The sequence below is a fragment of the Bufo bufo genome, chromosome 3 (genome assembly GCF_905171765.1).
Source record: "Bufo bufo chromosome 3, aBufBuf1.1, whole genome shotgun sequence".
Lineage (NCBI taxonomy): Eukaryota > Metazoa > Chordata > Amphibia > Anura > Bufonidae > Bufo > Bufo bufo.
The window spans coordinates 108,979,971-109,007,411 of record NC_053391.1 but is presented as its reverse complement, the minus strand read 5'-3'; the positions used below and the strand labels follow the sequence as shown (position 1 = coordinate 109,007,411).

At 41.4% G+C, this 27,441-nt stretch overlaps 1 protein-coding gene across 2 annotated transcripts; it reads right to left on the bottom strand.

Moving 5' to 3' along the window:
* Positions 1 to 27,192, bottom strand: LOC120994701 (myeloperoxidase-like). 2 transcript variants are annotated; one of them, XM_040423463.1, is made up of 14 exons: positions 27,139 to 27,191; positions 26,780 to 26,856; positions 22,969 to 23,062; positions 19,312 to 19,487; positions 16,754 to 16,874; positions 16,534 to 16,663; positions 15,655 to 15,861; positions 10,142 to 10,457; positions 8,374 to 8,534; positions 8,039 to 8,291; positions 5,087 to 5,257; positions 2,334 to 2,571; positions 1,539 to 1,750; positions 1 to 283 (listed from the first exon to the last, which is right to left on the bottom strand). In XM_040423463.1, exons 2-13 carry the CDS (start codon positions 26,853 to 26,855, stop codon positions 1,549 to 1,551), a joined length of 2,145 nt encoding a protein of 714 aa, XP_040279397.1. In that variant the 5' UTR covers position 26,856; positions 27,139 to 27,191; the 3' UTR covers positions 1 to 283; positions 1,539 to 1,548. The 2 variants fall into 2 exon arrangements, with proteins under 2 accessions (XP_040279397.1, XP_040279398.1); XM_040423464.1 differs by lacking the exon at positions 1 to 283 and adding an exon at positions 688 to 1,415 and having other exon boundaries at positions 27,139 to 27,192.
* Between the last annotated feature and the right edge of the window lie 249 nt (positions 27,193 to 27,441).

The following is a 27,441-nucleotide window of genomic DNA, read 5'->3' as shown; positions in this document are numbered from 1 at the left end:
GTGTAGCTTAAAGCTCTTGGGCCCCAATGCAAAATTTGTAAAAGAGCCTCACCTACCATATAATATTGGTGTCTTCATATGTGACAGAAGGGCTTTGGGGTCACGACAAACACCATGGCCCAGATGCCAAATCTACACCCACTATAGCTACACTCTGTTGATAGATCTCCCTCAGTGTTTTCAAATAATAAAGACAGCAATAGAACATGGAATTGTGGAGCTATATACAGGAGAATATATGGTGAGTTCTGGTTATTTCCAGTTCTGAGATGGTAATGGTTATCTGAAAAACAAAAAAGCTAAAATGAATACATTCTAATTAGTATAAACATTCTATATATGACTGAAAAACCTCTCAAAAGGATTGCCCAGTGTTTTTTTTTTTATATTAATATGTTTCTCCAATGCAGCTTCTACAAAAGGTTTGAAGATGGACAGAATCAATGCAATCTATTTAGGTCAGGCTAATTCAAGGGGTTGTGCAGGGGCTTTATATTGATGACCTATCTTCAGGAGAGTCGTCAATATCAGATCGACAGGGGTTCTGACTCCAGGGACCCTTACCAATCAGCTGTTTGAGAAGGAGGCGGCGCTCGGGCAAGAGCTGCTTCCACTTCAAAAGTAGAACTGCTCGCCTCATTCAAGTGAGATGATGCTGGGCAGTGTAATCTTGAAGACGAAGACTGTTCTATAAGCTCTAAAACAAAAGTCATATATAGATTTCTGATAGTATGGGCATGGAATTCTGTTTGCTGCCATAGTCCTGTGTCTAAATATCCTATACAAGGCAGAGTGAATGTTGGAGCTTAACCCTTCTCGATGTTAAGCACATGTCAAGCCTATTTCACCTACACCTGACAGCAAGTAAGCATCTCGTATTCTGCTGAGGGGTTCAGAGTACCTTTATTTAATGTATACCCAGACTCGGACCCTATTGCTAAAAGCAATCAATAGATGCATATTAGGGAGTTGCATTCTTGCAATTTACCTAAACCATAACTTGATTTGCATACATACCAACATTGTAGTTAGTAAATTTGGGACATGACAACCCCCCCAAACCCACCTGGGGTTATCTATTTATGGGTGTTGTGCATATATGCCCTGCCCATTTTCCATTTGGGACAACCAGAATTTACTAGGACTGTCTCTAAAAATTAGACAGTGCCTAAAAATTAAAGACTGTTGGCAACTATGGATTCGGGAGGAAGTATATTCATAATAATAACAACATCAAAACCCATTACAGTAAAAACTTCTGTGAGACAACCACCCAAAACTGCATTGGAACTGGTCTACTAGAAGGATAGTCCTATCAGATCTGTCCTAGATAAAGGGGTAGTCCTCTCAAAAAGGAGAGGTTTCCCTCTATAAATTTTTCATTCCCCGTTTTTCTGTTTTGACGATTTTCTTGCCTAGGGTTTGACAGTTCTCTTGCCTAGGGTTTGGGTTAAAGATAAATAATTAGCATTGCCTTATTCTTATTTTTTTGTATTTCAGATGACTAATAATATTTGTAAACTTAAAAGCAAGCTCACCATTTTAATCTTAATTTGCTCTCCATGGTCTGAGGTCCAGGGCTGGAATATTCTGACATCTTACAAAATCACGAGGATATTGATTGCCCAAAAAGACATTTCGAGGAACCTCAGTAATCCTAGTGTTGTCACAGATCACACGTGCAAATGTCTGTCTCTCTATCGCATTCCTCTGAGAGGGGGTGAACACCCCTTCGCTCTCATAATAAAACCTACATAGAAAGATAATTAAGGAGTCTATGAAACATAACCCTTTGGTCATATTACCTGTAAATCAGCAAATTGTGGTCATATAAAATATCGAAATAAAAAATATTTTCAAATAACTATAATTCATACTATATTTCACAAGAGGTTGTTCGGGATAAAAAAAACATATGACTGCTTTCTTCCACACCTGTCCGTGGGTTGTTTAATATTACAGCGCAGAGCAACTGATTGGGACCGCTCTATAATACCATACACAATATACAGTATTGACAGGTGTGATGTTGTTTCTGTAAGAAAAAAGCCATGTTTTTGTAAGCAAATATGCACAAAACTAGGACATGGCTGTGTATTTCAAATATTGGTGGAAATTATATGCACATGTGAATAGCCCTATTCATAAATATTAGCAGTGGATTCCAGTACACAAAGTACGCACCATATAAGCATTGCATATACACTTGTGTGAAAGAAGCCTTAAGGAAATATTAGGGAATATTTCCCCACTTCCTTGTATGGTCCTCCAATCCTCCTTTTAAATATTTTGCAACCTCATGAAATGCTTTTGTCTTTTCTAAATGTACTTACCGGTCTCCATCTCGAGCTCTACGGAACTGGTTGCCAATCAGACATGTAAGCAACTGCCCAATTCTGCCATTACGAACTAAAGGTTCAGCAACCCCGCCAACCCAAATGTCAATATTTTCAGCTGTGCCATACAGATTTATGAACTTTTGGGCCAGCTCCCTGTTATTCAGCACAGCAGCTAACTCATTCACATTCCTTGGTGCAGAAAATCCACAAAACCTTCTCCAGTCATTGTATCCTACACAAAAAAAATACCATATTCAGGAACAGTACAAGATTTATGAAACCCATAGGTGACAAAATCACTAATGCACCTATAAGACGTAATGAAAGTGTCATAAAATAAATATATACGATACTGCAATTTTATATTTGTATTAGCTGCATACATAAAGTCCTTGGTCTTCATGAATTTTGATGTGCTAGACAAAATATCACAATTCTCATTCAGTCTGCAAATTGCGGATCCACAAAGCACGGATACCGGCCATGTGCCTTCCGCATTTTGCGGAACAGAACGTCCTGCACTCTGTAGAACTGTCCTATCTTTTTCTGTAAACTGGACAAGAATAGGACAAGTTTTATTTTTTGCAGGGCCATGGAACAGACATATACATGCGGACAGACACAGAGTGCTGTCCGTATCTTTTGAGGCCCTGTTGAAGTGAATGTGTCCGCATCTGACCCACAAAAAATGCTAATCGGATGCGGACAAAAAAACAAGGTCGAGTGCATAAGCTCTTAAACAGACGTTATTTCAGGCACTGTTCAGGATCTGTGTTAAGGGTGCGGCCACAAGGGATGGTGTTTCTGCAGGTGAGTTCTGCTATGTATTTGCTGCATTTCCATGGCAAAATCCGCCATTAATACACTGCAAAACCCACATGTTACATTATTTTGCAGATTTGCCACAGATTTACCCTATTCATTGAAAAGGGTGAACTTCATGGTGAAAATCTGCAGCATAAATTGACATGTTGTGGATTTAAAGTTCACGCAGGTACATAAATTTATGCTGCAGACTGAAGACAGCCCAGAAGTCATAGAGTCTGAACAGAGCAACGGGAAGCAGGTAAGAGGTGGTCTCTTCACAGGTCCCTTCAAAAGTCCCTAAAATGTAAAAATATTTATAAAATGGAAATTTGGTGGGTTTTAGAACCTTTTTAGATTTTGGTCTCAAACACAAAGCAATATTTTATTGCAGCACTACAGTATTCATTCCAAGTCCTCGTGTCATATATCACTTATACTATAGGACATCAGGAGGTAGAATCTATTCTTGATTTTAATGAGCTGAAATTCATCAACTAAAAATAAATAATTAGGTTTAGAAATGTTATTGATGCTCACAAGACGACCTTCAAACCAGTGTTCCTCCACTTCAGTCCTCAGGGCCCACCTACCGGTCATGATTTGAGAATATCCTGCGTGGTAAGTCCTGATGCATTGACACTAATTATATCACCTGCTCAATACTAAGGAAATCCTGAAAACATGAGCGTCAGGTGGGCCCTGAGGATTCAAGTTGAGGAAAACTGCTCTAAGCTAATCATTTGATTTTGTAAAAAAAAACACATATCCACTGGACTTAAGTACAGAGATTTCTTAAGAATTTCAGAAAGCGTGAATTGAAACAGTCCAGTGCGCAGGTTTAGAAGTTTCAGCCTAACATATTAAGCAATAAGTCCTGGGAATTCTACACTTAACTTGCCATTTCCAACAATGTGTTCTAATACAAAACAGGTATTTTCTGTTTTATACTTAAAATTTCTGCTGAATTGATCATTAACACTTTACCGAGCTCCTACAAATTATGTAAATTACATGTCCCTAACAACAACTTGTATCAAAGGCTATGGACAAATTTGGCAAGGAAAAATTAGTTACGTTAGTGATTACTACTGGGTTAAAGAAATCTTCATTCCTTCATTCATTTTACAACTTCCTAATAAGCAGTTTGCAATCTGCAATCAGACTTTTATCAAGTGTTATGTCCCTCCCCCTAATACTTGCTGGATGTGAGGTCTGTGTGGCCAGGATGCTGCTGGTTTCACTAGCTCTCAGCTCTGTACTGATTTACTCTTCTACAGCACATGAGGGATATCTCCCATGTGCTCGCAGACATTGATGCTGAGGATTGTGTGATTCCCCCTTTCTATGCCTGCAGAGCCTTGGTTCTTTTCTTCTTTGCTGTCTCTCTACTCTAATACACACTCTGTGTGATTTTACCTTGTCCTCCCTGCAGACTACCGTTTGTCTGCTCTCTTCCATAACTAAAGACTAGTACAGTGCAATCTGCCAACCCCCTCCCGTTCCTGCTGGTATCTCTATCACTCTCTAGCAGAAAGAGCAGATACTCAGCAAAGAGAATAGATACAGCCAGGAGCAGCCTACTGTTGAATATATGTTAAAAATAGCAAAAAAAGCTTTACTTACCTCCACCGATCCCAGATGCTGCTATTCTGATGCTGCTCCAGTCCCCACTGCTCTGTACTTCCTGTCTCCACTCAATAAAGCCAGAAATACCAAAAAAGCTCCACTCAGCCAATCACAGGCTAAGATGTTTCCTGGTGTGTCAAGCTGGGACAGGAGAGGTGGAGCAGCGGGGACCCGGCGGGATTGGTGGAGGTAAGTAAAGCTTGCTTGCTATTTTTGACATGCACTGTAAAACTTCTCCCTGGGGAAAAAAAATTAAGTATTTGAGGATTGCTTGCATGTCATACCCCTCACAGATGAAAATCTACAGTAATTACCTGGTACACCATGCTCACGGCCCCTTTGCAAATTTAGGGCTGGTAAATCAAGCCCAGTACGTTTCAATTGCCCAAAGAGATGCTCCCTTAACTCGTCCACGACCAGTTGGTTTTGACGATTAAGTTTTGCTCGATTTGCCATCAGTCCACGGAGAAGAGGATCAATTCCACCTGCGTGCAACATGTCAGATTGTTTAACAGGATGCTCCTAAATGTTCAGGTCTTTATGTCCAGAAAAGTCACAAATATTATCGCAGAAAATTTATCTTGTTAGTCGAACTGTTAATTGGACTTCAAAAGTGACTACCACTTTACTGGGGCACAAATGTGCTTAGTCCATGTAAATATTCAATTTTTAACCCCATTTGGTTTTGGTCCCACATTCCATGCCGATTTACCTCTAAATATATCTTTATAGTAGTCATCTTGCCTCTGACTAGACATAAATTTGGATGAAGGATGCCAGAATCTTATAATTTAAAGAGGACCTGTCATCTATCCTAACATGTCTGTTTAAATAACTACTTGAATTCCCCATGTAATAATAATTCTGGAGCATCTAATTCAATTACAAACTTCTAGTAAGAATAATAAAAGTATAGCACTACATAGATTCATAAGAATAAATGCTCAAAAATTGTCACTACATGGGAAACATAAGTACAATGGATTCGGGAAGTCTTCAGACCCTTTCACTTTTTTCACATTTTGATATATTGCACTCATTTGCTAAAATGTTAAAGACAATCAAGTTTTCCCCATCATTCTGTGCTCTGTGCCCCATAATGAGAAATTGAGAAACAGAATGCTCAAAATCTTTGCTTGTTTACTGAAAAGGAAAAACAAAAATTTTACATTGACATACGCTAAGTATTGAGACTCTTTACTCAGTACGTAGTTGAAACACCTTCCGCAGTGATTACAGCCTCCAGTCTTCTTGGGTATGATGAGGTACAGCTAGATTTAAAGGGGTTCTGTCATGAAACATGTTCTACATTTTTCAAACCAGCACCTGAATCTGAATACTTTTGCAATTGCCTGTGATTAAAAATGTAGTATAGCCAGAGAGCTATTCAATAAAATATATCCTGTTTGTTCTTTTGCTTATTTGTTGTCCGTCTCACTGACCCGGTTGAACATGCTCAGTTTAAACCTTTACCGCCAGCCATATGTTATTTTAGAAGCTGTTACAGTTACAGGGAGAGAGCTACAGCAGAAGGGACACACTCCCTATGCTGCTAGGCGGAATATAATCTAGCAGAGCAGTGAATGTGGAGATTTCAGCATCTATGTGAGGTACACAGAAAGGTATTGCCATGTACTATATCATGTCTGATTTATATTTTTTACATCAATCATAGCATAACCTCCTTAAGGATGTTCTGCCATTCTTCTCTGCAGATCCTCTCAAGCTCTGTCAGGTTGGACTGTAGGTGGACAGCTATTTTTAGGTCTGTCCAGAGATGTTTGATTGGGTTCCAGTCAGCGTTCTGGCTGGGCCAAGAAAATTCACAGAATTGTCCCTAAGCCACTCTAATGTTTTCTTGGCTGTGTCATTGGGGAACCTTCAGCCCAGTCTGAGGTCCATCATACTCTGGATCAGGTTGTCATTAAGAATATCTCCACTCAGCTTTCCCTCAACCCTTACCATTCTCCCTGTCCCTGTCACTGAAAAAACACCCCCAGAGCATGATGCTGGTACCACCATGCTTCACTGTAGGGATGGTATTGGGAAAGTGGTGAGAAGTGCCTGGTTCAGTTCTAAGCATCACATGATGCTTAGAACTGAAGGCAAAAAGTAAAATCTTGGTTTTATTACACCAAATAATCTTGTTTACTGTAGTCTGAGAGTACTTTAGGTGCTATTTTGCAAACTCCAGGTGGGCTTTCATGTGTATTTTACTGAGGAGAGGCTTCTTTCTGGCCACTCTGCTATACAGCCCAGATTGGTAGAGTGCTGCAGTGATGGGTGACCTTCTGGAAGTTTCCCCCATCTGCACACAGGATCTTTGGAGCTCAGCCAGAGTGACTATTGGGTTCTTGGTCACCTTTTTTAACAAGTCCTTTCCATTACCATTATTTAATTTCGAGGGGTGACCAGCTCTAGGAAAGCTCCTTATTGTTCCCAACTTCTACCAATTATGGAGGCCACTGTGCTCTTGGGAACTTTCAGCACAGCAGAAATTTTATTTTACCCTTCACATGTCTCTGGTCTCTACAGGCAGTTATTTCCTCCATATTACTTAATTTTTACTCTGATGTACATTGTCAGCTGTGAGACCTTATATAGACAGGGGTGTATCTCTCCAAATCATGTCAAATCAACTGAGTTTACCATAGGTGGACTCCAGTCAAGGTGGAGAAACATCAGAAAGATGATCAAGCAAAATGGGAGACCCCCAGAGCTGAATTTTAAGTGTCCTAGGAAAGGGTCTGAATACTTAATGTTCATGCAAAATTTTTGTTTTTCCTTTTTAATACATTTCCAAAAAATTCTAAAATTCAGTTTCAACTTTCTCATTATGAGGTACTGAGTGCAGATTCATGGGGGGGGGGGGGGGGGACTAGATTTTTTTCACATGGCTACAACATAAAAAAAATTGAAAAAATGTAGGTGTCTGAAGACTTTCCAAATGGGTTGTAGTTAATAAAAAATATATAAGGAGAGGTGACAGGTCCTCTTTAACTCCATAGTTATACAGTGGATTTCAATCTGTGTATAAGTGCTATACAGATTGATTAGCAGAGGATTTTGGAGACATGGGCATGTCTTATGGTAAGAAATAATGGTCCATATAATGCAGGGGAAGAATCCACAAATGTTACACACAGGAATCCTTAACTTTGATATCAATCTCAGTAACACAAGCTTGTTTTCATCATGCTATACACCATTGTGAATACCAATGTAAATTGTGTGTTATACTGTTTGATCTGACATGAAAATATTACCTTGTCTGACCAATCTCCAGCTATGGAAGAAAGTCAAGCTTAGGGGGGTCTGTGGCTCTGGAGCATAGGGACGATAGCCATCATCAAGACGATATATGAGTGGCTGTATGAGAGTATGGCCCATGCGGAACACGATAGTGAATACATTGGCCACCCTTGGATCTACAGACTCATTGTAACCTCTGTATCTAGGGAGAACTTTTGGCAACTCTGATCCCAACAGTAGAGGCAGCCAATCTTTGTATGTGATTTTCTGTAATATGGGAAAAAATATAAACGTCAATTATAAAGAATGTACAAAAACAAAAAAAAACAAAAACAAAAAAATATAGCACCTGCAAGAGTGCCCCTACGATCTTCCTAGCTTCTTGATACAAGGTCTCACCAGACCAACGCGGATTCATCCTCCGTAGTTCTGTAGCTATGCGGTTATGTTCACGTACAAAGAGTGTGTGAAAGGCATTGAGACCAGGTTGCTCACTGACACGGGGGTCTCCTACAAATAATGAAATAAAGGATCTTATAGTCTAATAAAGAAGATATTCAATGATGATTGAGAAAGTCATGAGAGCCGTAGAATGACAATAAAATAGTAGATTAGAAAAGTCACATTATCGGGCTTAGGCTTTCATTCAAACATGGTTCTAGGGAGAATGATAAGAATGTAAGCTATATTCACACTTGTGTTAAGCTTGCCTCTTTGTTTTTAATTGGCCAACTATGTAATGCGTGTGAGTGCCTTCCAACTCTCTCCTGACAGCAGATGCCAACAGAGAAAGGGATCGGACATGTTAATTACCAACTGCTCGATCCTTTTGTTTCTCAAGGAGTTAAGAAGCATTCCAGAGGTGTCTTGCAATGGTTTTCTCCCCTTTCCCATTCAGAACAGATGCCCATTCATTCAACAGTTTTCTCATGTGTATGGTCGGATTAAAATGGCTCTGAACTTTGGGAAAACTTTTGATATGTCATAGCAAAATAATTCAAGTTTTGATCAGTGTAGGTCCGAGTGCTAAGACTCCACAATGAGGGAGAGAAATACGTACTTACGTAGTGTGCGCTCTCTCCTTCACGGCGGACATAGGCCTATAGACTTTCTATTGAGTTTATCTAGCTTCACCAAGGAGAGAAAAAACACTATGTGAGTGCTTCTCTCTCCTCGTTCTAGCTTTCGCTCGGGGTGTTTGCACTCAGACCCCCACTAATCAAAACTTTTCCCAAAGTGTGCAGTGCCACTATAATGCAATCAAATGGCTGGCACTCCACTTGTAAGTATACTTTGGTGCTCAGTGATGGGGAGATATCCCAAAATTGTAGAGTAAGGAGTTCACGGCACTCAAATATGGAGAAATGAAAAATTTAATATTTATTGAAGCCACCATTAATTTTCAATATATAGGTACCAACGTTTCAGTCCCTCCCAGACGTTGTTCACGGCCTGTAGTAATCACGGAGTGAGGTGACGTGGTGGTCACCACGCCACCTCACTCCATGATTACTACAGGCCGGGAACAAGGTCCGGGAGGGACCGAAATGTTGGCCCTATATATTGAAAATTAATGGTGGCTTCAATAAAGATAACATTTTTCATTTCTTCATATTTGAGTGCCGTGAACTCTTTACTCTACAGTGTCACTATAAGTCGGCCATATATGGGAGAAAACTGTTGGATGAATGTGCATCTGTTGTGAAAGTGTAGTGTCACTATAAGTACACTCCTTTGAGGCTATAGTTGCTTTTTGACAGTCGAAACTGATACCTGACACAAACAGCACTAACCTACTACCGTATAAGTCAATGAAGAAAAAAAGAGATCCGTTGAGCAGATCATTAGTGGTCCTAACAGATCCATCATATCCCTCATGGCTCCTATAAAAATTTAAATCATGATGCCAGTGCGAGCAGAGCATGTATTGAGTTTTTAAGGGTCAATCATGAGAACATGCAGAGAGTTTACAACATTTTATGGCTATCAGGGGTGTAGATGTTGATGCCACATCTAGAAGCCTAAATGAGTACTTGTGAGTAGACCAATCCACTACTGAACACTTTTCAATGTTTCACCATATTTTTTTTAACTTTGTAACTATGTCAGATTTATACCTCCCAAGAAACAGGGGATTCCAGATGATCTGTTCGTCAGGACGCAGAAGTCTTCATGTGCAGTTTCAAATGGAAGAAATGCAAGCCCATTATCCGTGAAGTTCTGATTAATGGCCATAAGTCCAAACTGATTTGTGTTATTACGTAGTGCAAAAGACAGTGGCAGATCACTGCCATACACTTGACTCCCATCGAGGAAAGAGGTGAGAATGTTAATCTGTTCACGGATTGGAGATCCCGGGGTGCATACAGGAGAGGAGCGGAAGCATGGGATACAGTCACTGCGATTTCTAAACCGAGGATCATTTGGTGGAATCTACAGGCAAGAAAAGAAACCGAATATCACAATGTAAGTTGTGCATAAATCTAAAATACCAAATGTTGGTTGCTAATCTTAAAATGTAGTTCTTCTTTCAGGATTTATTTTGTGTGCCCCTAAGAAGTTAAAGATGCCACAATATAATTCATGGGCTTTCTTCTTCCTTTCTTTCGACAGGGCCCTAGACTGAAATGGGTTTGCCACTTTAGACATTTCCTTTTTGTTAGAAGTATCCTTCTTAATAAGCTTTTCAGAGAGTGTTTTCCTTCTAGGACTCCCATACCCTGTACCAAATGTTCTACTTTGTATTGTGATTAAAGGGGCTTAAAGAGGTTCTCCGGGTTCTCCTATATTGATGACCTATCCTTGGATCCTAGGATAGGTCATCAATATCAGATCGGCGGGGGTCTGACACCCGGCACCCCCGCCGATCCGTGCCATCTCTCTTTTCTCTTCCTGCCCGTCTCTGCTTTGCCATGAACAACAGTGGTGAGCAGGAAGAGAGACTGGAGACAGCACGTGTGCACTATGCACGACCCCCGCCGATCTGATATTGATGACCTATCCTGAGGATAGGTCATCGATATAGGAGAACCCGGAGAACCCCTTTAAAGTGGTTGTCCCATGAAGACAACGTATCCCCTATAAACAGAATAGGAGATAAGTGTCTGATGTACAAGGTTCTGACCGCTGGGGCCCCCGCAGATCACAAGAATGGGGGTCTGTTCTCTCCTGTTTAAATGGAGTGGCATTTACACATGTATGCTGTGCTCCATTCAACAGTATGGGGCTGCCAGAGATAGCTGAGCATTGTACCCAGCTATCCCCAGCAGTCTAATGGAGCGTTAGACACACATGTATCTGCTGCTCCATTCAAATAGGGAGCATGGGCCTCCGTTCTCATGACCAGTGGGGGCACCAGCAGTCGGACCCCTGCTGTTCAGATACTTAGGGGGTCATTTACTAACCAGAAATACGCCTATATATGACTTCTCCCCGCTCACACCAGGTCTAAAAAAGTGGACGTGGCATGGGCAGGGAAGGGGACGGCCGGCTGGCCCGTCTCATTTACCATTTTCTTCACCAGGTTTAGGTGTAGAAAATGGTTTAAATGTAAGACAGCAAGGAAGCTGTCTTAAATTTAGAAGCTGCGGTGGATCCACCGAAATTATGTAGAGACCGGTGCCTCATCACACTGGCAGATCCACCGCCAGCTATATCGGACCTTAAGACAGCATCTAAAATGCTGGACTTAATAAATGACCCCCTTATTCCCTATCCTGTGGATATGGATGAATTGTCTTTATGGGACAACCGCTTTAACCCACTTAAAAAGGACCTGTCAGCTTTCTTCAGATTTAAGTGAATATTTGCATTCCTAGGGAAAAATAAAATTTGGAGCATTCATCCTTAGAACTCTACATGTGTCATGTCATTCCTTTGTTACTCCTCCTGGAAAAGCACGGATAATTATAAACTGACTACTGGGTGCTTATATCCCCCTTGTCAATGAGGCATGCTCCTGTCAACACAAATTGGAAAGCACTGTAAGGCCCCTTTCACACAAGTGAGTTTTCCATGCGGGTGCGATGTGTGAAGTGAACGCATTACACCTGCACTGAGTCCTAACCCATTTATTTCAAAGGGTCTGTGCACATGAGCATTTTTTTTTCGCAGTTCTGCGTTGCGTAAGAATCGCAGCATGTGCAATATTCTGAGTTTTTCACGCAGCCTTGGCCCCATAGAAGTGAATAGGCCTTCAGTGAAAAATGCATTGCGTCCAGATGTAATGCGTTTTTCACTAATGGTTGCTAAGAGATATTGTTTGTAAATCTTAATATTTTTTTTTCACACGACGATTGATTATTATAGGAATCCACCTTGTTGAAGATGAATAAAATGAACATGTGCATTGCTGGCAGTTTCCAGAAGAGGTCACTTTTGGGTTAGTCCCACTGAACGGGAGTAAATCCACTGGTGGCTCCACATCATATAAACTAAAAATCATTGGCAAAAATCCAAGGGTGAGCCTCGGATTTCTGCTGCAGGTTCTATGGAAAATACACTTTGGATTTTTCTAACGTGTGTTTATCCACTGTGTGAACATTCCCTTATACTAAAGTCAGCCTTCTGAGGAATGCAGTTTGAACAGAGGAGGCCCTCATAAAAAAATCTAAATGACATGCACCTCCTGATGCTGGCTTCTGTCACTATGCCCCTCTCCTCGCAGGTCAGCCCTTTTGTACACATTGCAGTAGACATCCTTTTCAAGATGATTCCTCCAACTATGATTGGTACGATTTTGGGGGGAGAGAACAACTTTGCACATGTTCACATGAGGTAGAATCCTGATGGGACTCCATCTCCGTTATGGTACAGACACATTGCATTTTTGAAAGCCAAAGCCAGGAGTGAATTGAAAAAAAAAAAAGAGAGAGAAGTTGTATCTGTCCTTTAAACTCTGTGTTTTTATGATCCACCACTGGTTTTGGCTTTGAAAACTGCATCAGGAAACTTGACTGTGTGACCGTACCCTAAGCCTCATGACGACACCTACAGTACGCCATTGTCTTGTAAGTGAGACCATGTTCCAGTGGTTGGGGAGAAGAATGACTCCAGAAGATAATTTAATTACTTTATGCTACATGGGAGGGTTTATATGGGGCTTTTATAGAGCCGTTTATATAGTACATAATAGAAACAGTGTTTAATTTTTGACTTAACCCTCCAAAACAAACAACTGAATGACCGGATGGTCACCCAATGACGCAGAGCACATATTGTATGTGTGTGAAACTGTCTAAGAGTTTTGCAGCAGATTGCCCCTTACTCCATGTGTTCTTCTACCTTTTATGAAGACATTTCTTTCAACAGCGATCTCCTAGATCAGTGGTGGCGAACCTATGGCACGGGTGCCAGAGGCGGCACTCAGAGCCCTCGCTGTGGGCACCTGCACCCTGTAAAAAGTCTATGGTGTACCAATATGCCTTAGACTTTTCCTGGAATTCATTCAGCGCAGGACGCACTATGAACAGCACAGGCAGTTCACTGGATGTAGGCAGGCTATTATAGCTAAATAATAAAGTACATGGAAGATAGACTATACTGGACTATAGTATTCAGGGCAAATTGCTGTGTTGGCACTTTGTGATAAATAATTGGGGTTCGCCATCACTGTCCTAGATCTACAATCTCACTTCCTTTACTACTAATCAGGAATCAGAAGCATATCGAAACATGTAATGACCTTTCGATAATGGCAGATCTGATTTGTGTATATAACTATGAATGCTGCAAACAACTTCAAATGCAGATTAAACAGTCAACGTATCTAAACGTAGTGCCCCGCAGTGCTCTATACTCTCTACATAACATGGCCGTTCTAATACAAAGTGAAAGAGCTGCATACTATGTGAATAACATAGACGCGCTATGCTAATAGCCATTAAAGGCTGCTACATGCTCTTGGAGACGACCACTAAAATTTGCAGTGCAAGAAGAGTATATTTTAGTGGGTTGGTCCTCTCAAAGAAGAACGCAATGTGCATTAGAAGTCCCCAAACCATAGTCAACTGTGCATGATTATCAGAAGACACATTCCACTGAAAAATGTAGTAGAGGCATATTCAATGTGAAACTTGGAACTCAACACGTCTGTATGGCCAGGAAGTTATAGGCATTTAGATGTTATCTCTTAGGAGTGTGTCGTCTATGATTTGCTCTACCTGATAAAAACAGATAGCGAAATATCCTTTTTAGAATCTGTTTTTATTTTGTGATCCTTTTTTTTATTCTATTTACTGAACATGATTATGGGGGCGGCCATCTCGCCTGAGCAGTTCTTAACAGCATTTAGAGATATACTTTACAGAAGCCACCATGGGCCATACACACAATGGAAAGGTGGGGCCCTAATTGACTTCTATGGGTAAGTTTTCTAGGCATGCTCTGTGACCTGTGCAAAGGTCAGGAGGAAGTTCATAAGATGTGACCATCACATATTGTGAATGGTGGAATCTGTTTTATCTATATATAGGTTATATCTGTCACTGTAATCCTGTCTATGATGATAATGATGAAAAGCTATCTGTAAAGACCAGTAGTGCCTATTCTTAGGCTTAGTGGCCATTTTTCTTTTTATATAGTGACATAAAAAAATAAGAATAATTACCAAAAATTCGTAAAAAAATATGTTTAACATAAAAACTTGAGTTAAAAGGGGTTTTCGGGTGTTATTGTACTATGGGTACTATTGATAACCCAATTGGTTAGGTCCAACACCCAGCCAATCAGTTGTTTGAAAAAGTGCTGTGGTCTCCATTAGATAGCGGCTTTGCTCGAATTGCAGCTCAGCCCTATTCACTTGAATGGGATTGAGCTGGGCCTATGCCATGTGACCAATGAACGGGACATCACTGGCCCAGGAAGAGACTGCAGCACTTACAGCACCACTTCCTCTTCAAACAGCTGATCGGCTGGGATTCTGCCCCCACCAATCACATATCGATAACCTATCATAAGGATAGATCATCAATATCAATCCCTTTAAATAATAGGTTATTTTCTGATTCCCTTTGAGCACAGACTGGCTGAAGCAAAGAAAGTGAAACAAATAGTACATCACATTACACATGCTGCATAGTAAAGAAAATAGGTATAATACAATGGAAAATGGCATTGTATGGAGTTTAGGATATGTCTGCAATTTTGCAAGTCTGGGGCTCATATCGCAATTGGGCCAAGTGAGCCACATTTGGCTCTTGAGTCATTGGTTGGGGATGACTGGCTTAGAATAAAAAGAAATTGAAAATCTGTCACAGAAAAATCAGAGAGGGTGTGCTAAATTGGGCGCTGGTTCACTGTACTACTAGATGATTTTACATGGGCCGAATATCTGCCGAAAAAATGTTTGTTGCCAATCACTGACCTGTGTAAAAGGCCGATCAGCCAACCAGTGAGCAATTACCCATTTGTTAGCTGATTGGATCTTAATGCTGACATAATGTAAATGGGATGTGTTGCCAACGATAATGTAAAACAAACAGCCACACAAAAAATCCTATCGTTCATGCTGCTACTCGTTTGGGCAATAATCTGCCCATGTGAAGGTCCTTAAAGAAACACTGATCCAATTTCTGTACCATCCATCGCCACCTGTATAAAAAGGAACCTTAGCTTGTTATGCATTGTTTACCTTGAGTGGAAAGCAGGGGGGCTCTCTTGCACAGCTGGTATCACAATCAATACCTTCAAGGAAAGTTGCCCTTGCAGGAGTCTCAGGTGAGAGATCAAGGTCATGATCTGTCCATTGTCCCCATTGCATGAAGATAAGTGCTCGGCCACTGTCCAGGGTGATATTTTCAGTTGGGAATCTTACGATTTCATTGGATACTTGACGTGCCTAGTTAAAAATATAGCTGTGAGCTTCAACCACAAAGTACCCCCAAATTCTGACCTTTCACCCAGTTAAGCCAGGACTCTCTGCGCTGTTGTGGGGCAATTACCCCGAAACAGTTGTCTGCAGATGAGATGTTGGCTTATTTAATATCTGAGTCATTTCTCAAGGCCTAGTTAAAGGGTCAAACGTTGACTTATAGGATAGCTGCCTTTTATCTGGAGGCATTAGAGGCAGAGCTTGTTAAGAGCTCATTTGCATCTTTTTCTTCACAGAATTCCAGAGGAGCCTGTATGGCCTCTAAGTCTCCTCACGCTGACTAAGGCGCTCTTTTCAAAAAGACAGATAGCCCCCAAATCCTTACTTAGGCCTTATACCCAGTTAAGCCAGTACTCTCTGCTCTGCACTGATGAGGGGAAATCACCCCAAAACAGCTGTCTTCAGATGATATGTTGGCTTATTTATTATCCAAGTCGTGTCTCAAGGCCTATTTAAAGGGTCGAACATTGACTTCTAGGATAGCTGCCTTACATCTGGTGGCATCAGAGGCAGAGCTTGTTAAGAGCTCATTTGCATCCCTTTTAACCACAAAGTAACAGATTTTGGACACCTGGTTATTAATTGACTCACTGAAACATTGTCCCGGGGAGGATTGCAACCAGCCCTTTTTTTTCTTACCAAAGGGAGACGGAATCCATTAATCATACGATTTTCAGTCCAGCCACGAGGAAGAGACACGCCATCTTCATATTGTGCAGGCAGCAAACGTGTAAACCCAGTGTTGGAAGCACCAAGATTGAGATTTCTCCTGAAAACAGTCAGACGAAAATTAATTTACTTCCAGTGGAGAATTTCTAACTCTGATTTTAATTTGGAGACCTTAGTGATAGCCTCTCACCTGTTATTGCACTCTCCAGTAATGGTGCGATATTGATTGTTCTGGCAAGCTTTTGGGAGGTATTGTGCTGTGCAGCCTGATATCTGAGATATAGTGTCAATCTGTTTCTTTGTTAGTAGATCTGAAATACAAGGTTTGACAATAATGAAAAAGTCAACTGAAAGGGGTTGGGTCACAAAGCATATTCTACATTTTTTAAACCAGCTCCTGTATCTAAATAATGTTGTAATTGCATGTAATTAAAAATGTTGTATAGCCAGTGAGCTATTCAAAAAAATGTATCTGTATAGCACCACCTGAAGTTTTCTCTTTTCCATATTTTTTGTCCATCTCACTGAGCCAGTGGCATGCGCTCATTTTAAATCTTCAACTGCACAGCCATATGTTCTGTTAGAAGCTATGGCAGTTACAGGGAGAGAGCTGCGGCAGAAAGGACTCGCCCACTGAGCTGCCAGCTGAACATAATCTAGCAGAGCAACTGGAGCAGTAAATGTGGAGGTCTATGGACCCATGTGAGGTACAGGGGGCTGGTTATTGCTTTGTTAGAAAGGTATTGCCATGTACTATACGATGTCTGATTTTCATTTTTTACATCAATCACATCAATCATGGCATAGGTCGAGGCCTATTTTCATTTTTTCATTTTGGATTTTTCCTCCCCATGTTCCAATAACCATAACTTTTTTATTTTTCCATTCACATAGCTATTTGAGGGCTTTTATTTGCGGGACAAGATGCATTTTTTTATTGCCACCATTTAATTTTCCATATCTCGTATTGGAAAACGGGAAAGAAATTCTTTGAGTGGCAAAATTGAAAAAAAAAAAGGAATTCCGCCAAGGTTTTGGGGTTTTTGACATCACAGCGTTTACTGTGCGCTAAAAATGACATCCTTAGGCTACATGCACACGACCGTATGTGTTTTGCGGTCTGAAAATTGCGGATCCGCAAAAAAAAACGGATGACGTTCCGTATGGCATCCATTTTTTTTTGCGGATCCGTTTATTTTGCGGATCCATTGTAATAATGCCTATCCTTGTCCGCAAACTAGAAAAAAATAGGACATGCACTATTTTTTTTGCGGAGCAACGGAACGGACATACTGATGCGGACAGCACGCGGTGTGCTGTCCGTGTTTTTTGCGGGCCCATTGAAATGAATGGGTCCGCATCCTATCTGCAAAAAAAAAACGGATCGGACACGGAAACAAAATACGGTTGTGTGCATGAGGCCTTATTTTGCGGCTCAATACGAATGCAGCGATACCAAACTTGTATAGGTTTTTTTGTTTTACTACTTTAAAAAAAAAAAAAAAACTTTTAAAAAAATCTAAATTTTCTTTGCATTGTCATATTCTGACAGCCATAGCTTTTTTATATTTCGGTCTAAAGAGCTGTATGAGGGCTTGTTTAGTTGCGTAACGAGCTGTATTTTTTATTGGTACCATTTTTGTGGTATGCAGGTCTTTTTGATCACTGTTATTTGATTTTCAGGGGGACAAGATGACTAAAAAAATTTCAAATTGCGTGTTTAAAATCTTTTTTTTTAATCTATTATGGCGTTCACTGTACAGTAAATGTTTTATTTTAATAGTTCAGACATTTTCAGTCGCAGTGATACCTAATATGTTTATTTTTTTTTAATTAGCTCAGTATGGAGAAAGCCATGGCAGGCCAGGATCGCTTCAGTAGCATCCAGGCTGCCATGGCAACCAATTGGAGCCCCGCAACTTCACTGCGGAGGCTCCAATCCCTCTGCCTTTACTCACAGGTGCCGCGATCAACACTGGGGTTAAATGACAGGGGCGGCGGGATCCTGTCAGTGCAGGCAGGTGCCGGCTGTATGATACAGCCGCCACTCGCTGTGTATGGAGCGGGCCCAGGCCACTGCAGAGGCCCGCTCCATACATCCCCTCACACATTATGACGTTAAAGGGGTGGCCTGTGTTTTTTTCTCACAGAAACAGCATCGCTCCCGTCCATGGGAAGTGTCTAGTATTGCAGCTAGGGGCTCATTTACAATCATCTGCTCAGTTGTTCATCCCCATACAGATTCTTTACTTATCGGCAGAACATTGCTGCTTACACAGGACAATATACTGCCGGCAAACAATGCCTGAAGGACGGATCACCAGACAAACAAGCTTTAAGGCAGATGTACAGTGAAATTCCAATCACCTGGTCCTTCTCTCCCCTGAGGACTCCAGAGTCTTCTCTGTTGGTGAAGCGTTGGGAGCTCACTATACACATTAGAACAGGGATCATCAACCTTCGGCACTCCAGCTGCTGTGAAACTATAACTCCCAGCATAGAGACATGATTGGCTGTTCTTCTATCTGCCATATAAGTGAATGGAGCATTCTGGGAGTTGTAGTTTCTGAACAGCTGGAGTGCCGGAGATTGCTGATCCCTGAATTAGAAGGTCAGCCATTACCACCAAAAATGATAGGTTCAAATAGTTTAATGTGTGTGAGGACCTTTAGAGCTGGGAAAATATTATGAAAGCTATGTAAACCCTCATTCGCAGGTGGTTTACCTATTAATAGTGGACTTGGGTACCTGTAATATTGAAAGGACGGTCATAAAAGTATTGGACTTTTCCTGTCAGAAGCTGCAGAGTAGTGCCCATGTAATCGGCAGCTCGTATGGCGTTTCTGCTTCCTGCAACGGGCTGCTTGAAGTAAGCCATGAGGTCGCGAGCTTCAACTATCTTCTTCCTTAAGCGTTCTTTCAAGCTGGGTAGTAGAATGACATGTTAGCTCCTCCAGAGGGTAGTTACAGTGAATGTCCCCCCTGGAATACTATTCTGTTTGTCTAAGCAGATTGACAATTCTGTGCTGAGCGGTTTCTTATTATATCTTTTTGTGCACCTAGATTGTGGAGGGAACAGGGTTGCCACCTGGCCGGCATCTCACCGCCAAACCGGAATTTTAGTGCCCCTGCCAGTGCCGGTAATTTTCTACTGTAGATATAAGAGAGGGGGACACTCAATATCTGTATATAGAGAATAAAGTGTTTTGCTATTTGGGCAATTGCGGTAGTCCATATACAGATGAAACTTGAAAAATTTGAATATCGTGCAAAAGTCCATTTATTTCAGTAATGCAAATTAAAAGGAATTGCATTAATGCAGCTTAAAATTAGAATTTTGTGAAAAGGTTCAATATTCTAGGCTCAAAGTGTCACACTCTAGTCAGCTAATTAATCCATACCCCCTGAGCAAAGGGTACCTCAAAATTGAGACTTTGGGGTTCTCATAAGCTATAAGCCATAATCATCCAAATTATAACAAATAAAGGCTTGAAATATCTCGCTTTGCATGTAATGAGTCTATCTCATATGTTAGTTTCACCTTTTAAGTTGCATTACTGAAATAAATTAACTTTGCACAATATTCAAATTTTTCGAGTTTCACCTGTATTGTTAGATATTGAGTGTCCCCCGCTCTTATATCTACTTTCTTATTATTTTCGCTACGGCATTGGGGGTGCCATGGGGTGTGCACCTGTCCTTTTTTGGTTTCTTGGTTGAGCCACTAAGCTACTATTTACCTTAAATTTTTTTCTACTGGCAATAATAATTGCCGGCATTTTTCCATAAGGACTGTTACTAATGAGGACTTCCAGTGTGGAGCGCTCATTAGTACAGCCTTCACTCCTGCCCCCATCGCCCCCCCCCCCCCTTTGCGTTAAGAATAAAATAAAAAAATAACTCACCTCATCCATTTGATCACGCCGCGGTGAACACTCGCTGCTCACTAGATGTGCAGGACACGACCTGCGAGACATCATCACGCTGGAGCGCAGTTCCTGTCCTGAGCTTCCAGTGAGCAACAAGTGTTCACAGTGGCACAATCAAATGGAGGAGGTGAGTGCATTAGTAATTCTGGGGGGCACTACTGGGGGCATTACTATTACTGGGGGGCACTAATGGGGGCATTACTATTACTAGGAAGCATTAATGGGGCATTACTATTACTAGGAAGCATTAATGGGGCATTACTATTACTGGGGGGCACTAATGGGGGCATTACTATTACTGGAATGCACTAATGGGGGGCATAACTATTACTGGGGTCACTAATGGGGGCATTATCAATTCTGGGGGGCACTAATGGAGGCATTACTAATACTGGGGGGAATTACTATCACTGGGGGGCACTAATAGGGGCATTGCTATTATTGGGGGGACTACTAGGGGCACTAATGGGGGCATTATTAATTCTGGAGGGCAGTAATGGAGGCAAAACTATTACGGGGGGCACTAATGGGGGCATTACTATTACTGGGGGCACTAATGGGGGCATTATGAATTCTGGGGGGCACTAATGGAGGCATTACTATTACTGGGGGCACTAATGGGGGCATTATGAATTCTCAGGGGCACTAATGGACGCATTAATATTACTGGGGTGCACTAATGGAGGCACTATTAATACTGGGAGCCACATTATGACATAGCGACTTAACACCCCATGTTAAGCCATGCCCCCACAACCCCTTTGAGGTCTGGCTTTACTTAGTCAGTATTTTTTGTTGGTAAAGGTTGCAACTCTAAGTAAATTGCACCAAAATGTGGTAAAGTTTGGCACATCTAGGTTTAGAGAAATGATCTGTCCCTATCCTGACATGGAGACATGGATTGTCAGAAAAGAAGTGTTGCTTCATGGGAACAGGACGTGGCCTAATCTTTAAACACTTCCTACCTACTTCCTACCAAAACTCTGTCTCAAACTGAAGAGCATCTGTCAGCAGATTTGTACCTATGAAACCTGCTGACCTGTTACATGTGCGCTTGGCAGCTGAAGACATCTGTGTTGGTCCCATGTTCATATGTGTCCACATTGCAGAGAAAATTAATGTTTTAATACATAGAATTGAGCCTGTAGGAGCAACGGGAGTGTTGCTGTTACACCTAGAGGCTCCGTTTCCTCTGCAGCTGCTGCGCCCTCTCCACTTTGATTACTTGTAAAAATGGTCAGCACCTGACTTCCAATTCGTCGGCACGGGAAAGGAATCACTACAATGAAAATGTGGCAAAAAATCCCAGCGGACGCTCTTTGTCTTCAAAACATCTCTTTCTTTATTTCATCAATGCAGATACATATTGAGGACGCGTATCGGTCCGTCCAGCCTACATGGCCGATACGCGTCCTCAATATGTATCTGCATTGATGAAATAAAGAAAGAGATGTTTTGAAGACAAAGAGCGTCTGCTGTTTTTTTTTTTTTTTTTTACCTCTCCACTTTGATTGACAGGGCCAGATGTGATGATGTTTTCACTGCGTGGACCTGTCAATCAAAGTGCAGAGGAGCGGCAGTTGCAGAGAGAGCAGAGCCTCCAGGTGTAACAGCAACGCCCCCGTTGCTCCTAGAGGCTTATTTGCATATATATAAAACAACACTTTTCTCAGCAATGGGGGCACATAGGAACATAGGACCAACACAGATGCCTTCAGCTGCCAAGGGCACATGTAACAGGTCAGCCAGATTCATAGCTACAAATCTGCTGACAGATTCCCTTTAAGCTACCCAATAGTCTATCCCTGCCTGAGCCCTTGTGATAAATCTGGTGCAGATCTAGACAACCTTTCTAGGTTTACACCACTTACAGGAGTAGTAAATCTTCCCACTGAGTGTTATTTGGGGCCTTTTCCAATGGTATTTGGGCACTGAATGAGTGTTTGGTTCAGGCACTATATGGCACATCATGGGTGAGGGCATCAATAGAAACTTGCACAATGCATCGACCAGCCTAAAGACTGGCACTGGTTCTGACATTTGAGAACACTTATCATATATGCTTCCATTCCATAAAATAGTTTCATTAACTGTGACACAAGAAAATGAATAGAAGGTAATGTAAATGTATGATTTTTCTCACACGAAGTGTGAAAGTGAGAGAAAAATGTGTTTGTTGCCCATAGCAACCAATCACAACACAGCTTTCTTTCTGCATTCTGCTCTTGGAAAATGGAAGCTGTGCTGTGATTGGTCGTTATAGGCAACAAAGAGTTTTTCTCTTACTATACCGTTTTCTAAACCTGCCCTATAGTTTGTATGCACATCTTTACACAAACCAGTTATATGGGATAGCGGCATAAATTCCTAGCATCCTGGAACATTTTCTAGGTTTGGATGCTGTCGTTATCGTCATATATTGGACTTGTAAAACCACAGCCTGCATCACCCACCGCCTCCCTGTACGTCTGCTTACATTTGGCGGGTGTTTTTATAGGCCGTATCTACCAGGTGTTTGGCTTCCTTTGCACAACTTTCAATAAAGTCATTATTCACTTCCTCAATTCCATCTGCGGAATAAAATGAAGGAGAAAATTACAACAGTTATAAGGACAGATGATGTTTACATGAAAATGACAAAACCAAACACTTATAAATGTAATCTCGCTCCCTGAACCCGTTCAGTTCATTAGTAGAGTCCACAAGAATAGAACTCCTACGTAGCAGCCATAGCATCTGTATCCTCTAAGAGAAGGGGCGAGGGGGACCCAGCCAGCCGGCCTAGTCCTCTGCCTCTACATGTACATAGAGTGGGAGATTAATAGAAAATGGTGCAAAGGAAAACTGGCTTAGTTGCCCCTAGCAACCAATCAGATTCCACTTTTCATTTTTCAGAGCTTCTTTGGAAAATGAAAGGATCAATCTAATTGGGACATTTTCCTTTATACCAATTTTGATAAATCCCTCAATAATGTACAGTGCACTAGCATACCTCTCAACCATCCAGGATCCGGCGGGACAGTCCTGGATTTCAGTGGCTGTACCACAGTCACGGAATGGCCGAGGTATTTCCTGCTCTTAGCTGTCTCCGCATCCATAGGACACAGAGACAGTTGCCTGTGATGGTGAAGCAGGGAACTGTCCGCTCCCTGCTTCACCATTCAGCTCAGCTGCCTTTTTTTTCTTCCTGTGATGGGGCCAAATATCTGGGCATAACTACTATGAAGGGGTGCATATCTGGGCATAACTACTATGAAGGGGGTGCATATGGGCATTACTACTGTGAAGGGAACACAATGTTAGTATTGCTACTGTGACAGGGCAAAATTTGGGCATAACTACTGTGACGAGCCACATGTGGGAATATCTACTGTGAGGGGATACAGCTGGGCATAGCTACTGTGAAGGGAGCACAATATGGGCTTAGCTACTGTGAGGTGGCACAATGTGGGCATTGCTACTGTGAAGGGGGCACATATCTGGAGATAACTACTGTGAATGGGGCACATCTGGGCATAACTACTGTGAAGGGGCACATGTGGGCATTACTACTTGAGGGGGCACAATGTGGGTATTGCTACTGTGACGGGGCAAAATGTGGGCATAACTACTGTGTGGTGGTACAAAGGGGGAATAATTACTATGTAGGGGCATTAAGGGGACTGGGTGGGATTGGATGTGTATGTATTTTGGGTGGATTTAGGCGTGGTCTCATATGAAAGAAATTTCCCCCTTTCTGCTTTTCAAAACTTCTATTTTGCTTCCTTTGCTGGTTGGATTCATTTTTCCATCACATTATACACTGCTCGTTTCCATGGTTACAGACCACCCTGTAATCCAGCAGCGGTGGTCGTGCTTGCACAATATAAGAAAAAGCACCAGCCTATGTGTGCTCCTGTGGTCCCAGCCAACAGAGAGGCTGACAGTTTCTCCTATAGCGTGCAAGCACGACCACCACTGATAGATTGCAGGGTGGTCTGTAACCATGGAAACAAACAGTTTATAATGTGATGGAAAAATGAATCCAGCCAGCAAAGGAAGCAATATGGGTAATAACAATACATTAGTAAGTGCCTTGTATTAACCTTCTCTACATGATAAATGCCACTTACTGAAGTGACACAACCCCTTTAATTAAGCCCTGAGAGGATTCATTAATGACGCCTGTTTGCTGGCATAGAAAGGTCACACAACTGTGCACAAGGCCCGTTTAGCGCAACAATTTGCAACTTTTCCCTATATGCAATGCTGTTCACTTTTCTAAAAAAAAATGCGCAGGAGGGACATGGGTCAACATGGTTTGACAGAAAGCCTATGCAAGTGAAACTTAAAACCTTTACCAGTTCCTGGTACATTCACATGGGGATACGGTAGTTATACTGTAAGTACGGGATAGAATGATTACAGTTAAGGGGATCGCATGGTACGGTAGTTCCCATAATAGGCAAAGGGCAACAGATGTAGGCCCGGCCTGCAATACTGTAGTGCAGCACAAAACACAATGGGCCAGATTTATCATTAGCTCAAGTCAAAATAATGTAGTGAAAAAGTCGCAAATGTTTGTGCAATCACTAAAACTGTGCAAAAATGTGCGCCTTTTATTGGCTCTGTGCTATGCTCGCCAGTTTTCTGAAAGTGGGAGTGTTGTCTTATGTAAATGAACCAAAAAGTCACAAAAAATTGTGACCATGCTTATCTTATGTGACTTTTAATAGAACATGCAACTTTTTCGTAAAGACGTGCGATTTTTGTAAAGCAGCTTACTGAAGGATAAACTGCTACCGTCAAACCACATTTATCACAGTCTTAAAGGGCCATTAATAAATCTGACTTGGCCAGAAGTGACTTTTGACATATGTGAAAGTGGAGTAAGATGTAAGTGTAATGATAAATCTGGCCCAATGTCTCTCCTCGCTGCAGGAGACAGAAGAGCGTGATAATGGGTGCTTCTCTCTCCTTGTTCATGAAATCGACGGGGGTCTCAGCACTCGGACCCCCACCGATCAAAACTTTTGATTCATCTCTATGATCTAGAAACATAGAATGTGTCGGCAGATAAGAAGAACCATTTGGCCATCTAGTCTGCCCAATATACTGAATACTATGAATAGCCCCTGGCCCTATCTTATATGAAGGATGGCCTTATGCCGATCCCATGCATGCTTAAACCCCTTCACTGTATTTGCAGCTACCACTTCTGCAGGAAGTCTATTCCATGCATCCACTACTCTCTCAGTACAGTAATACTTCCTGATATTACTTTTAAACCTTTGCCCCTCTAATTTAAAACTATGTCCTCTTGTAGCAGTTTTTCTTCTTTTAAATATTCTCTCCTCTTTTACCTTGTTGATTCCCTTTATGTATTTAAAAGTTTCTATCATATCCCCTCTGTCTCGTCTTTCTTCCAATCTATCAAACATTTTCTTAAAACTCAGTAACCCTTTAAGTCTGCTTTGTAGGAGTCTGCAATGTAGTACTTTGCACTAAATGTATTAAATATCTCACAATTTTTGATACATTTGGACCAAGTCTGAAACTTCCGTCTTGAGATGTTACCCCCACTTCCTACCTTACCGTTTTGCTAGAGAAAGACCGTGACAATTTTTGTGACTTTTTAAAAAGTCACAATTGATAAATCTGGCTTATATCAGCTTGGCAGGCTAACCGCAGCACTTTCCCATCCACTTTTATCCAGTTTTCAAAAATAGAGTGGGCTAAAAATACTAAATGTCACAAAATACTTTAGCAAATAACTCCCCATTTTGCAACTTTATGAAGCAAAAATTTGGAAGTGCAGGGCATGATATATTCCACCACTGGGGTTAAATACCACAGGCTAAAAAAACCAAGGACCTAATTTACTGTCAATCAACATACTATAGAGCCTGATGCCTGAAACGCGTAGCATTTGACTTTGCACTTTATGGATCTTTTTAAGAAGTGACCAGTAAAAGATTGTTTTATGGAGACGCAATGCTGGATTTCGCTTATCAGAGCTTGGAAAGTGCAGAAAATTCCCATTTCCAACAACTTTCCTGCAGAATCTCAGCAGACTGTACGTGCATCTACAGCTTTATATTTCAGAGGATACCTGTGAGGAGTTTCCTGCAGCTGATCTATGGAACCACAAACCGTGATGTCCCCTCAACATGGTTGTTATGGGGCCAGGCAGTTTGTAAGTATAATGTACATTGACTACTAAAGATGTATATATAATGGTATATCAAACATAACATTGAACAGATGAAACCTAACGGTGAGTAATGAATGGAATAATTAGGATTTACCATAGTAAGAGGATGAACTTGTGTGTATCAGTCCCCACGCCAGCAGCAACCAAACGCCAGTGTGCAGAGAAGCCATGCTGTGGAAGGAAAAAAAAGATAAAATATAAGAGAAGAGGCTGGAGGGAGAGTAGTACATTTCTTACATTCCAATTCAGGTCCAATTTGGTCAAATCTGCCAACGAAATCGATTTGGGTCCTGAATAAATTCAACCCGAATCTAAAATGTCCCAATTGCCTAGAAAACTCTCTCATGGAATTCAAGCTTGTTAGAATCAGAAAAATGAGGTTGAATTTCCAATTTCAGAATCACTTTGCTCATCTCTAACATGGAAAAGAAAAGGAGCCTGCTCATCACTCACATCAGTAGCCCTCTGTGCTGGTCATTGGTCAACAGTGCCTCATGGACATTTATAGTGTTGCAATGGAGCCACCAGTGAATGGAGAACACCCAGGGGGAGGCTCTGCAACACCCTAATACTTTAGGAATTGGGTCTGTTGGGACACAGCAGTTGTGACACAGGAAATATCTGGTCGTTTGCTTAAGAAGGTTTTCCTATGGCAAAATAATAGTTAGAATGTTTAGAGGCAGATGATTCAAATCAAACTGGATGATATAACAAAGTTAGGCCTCATGCACACAAACGTATTTTCTTTCCGTGTCC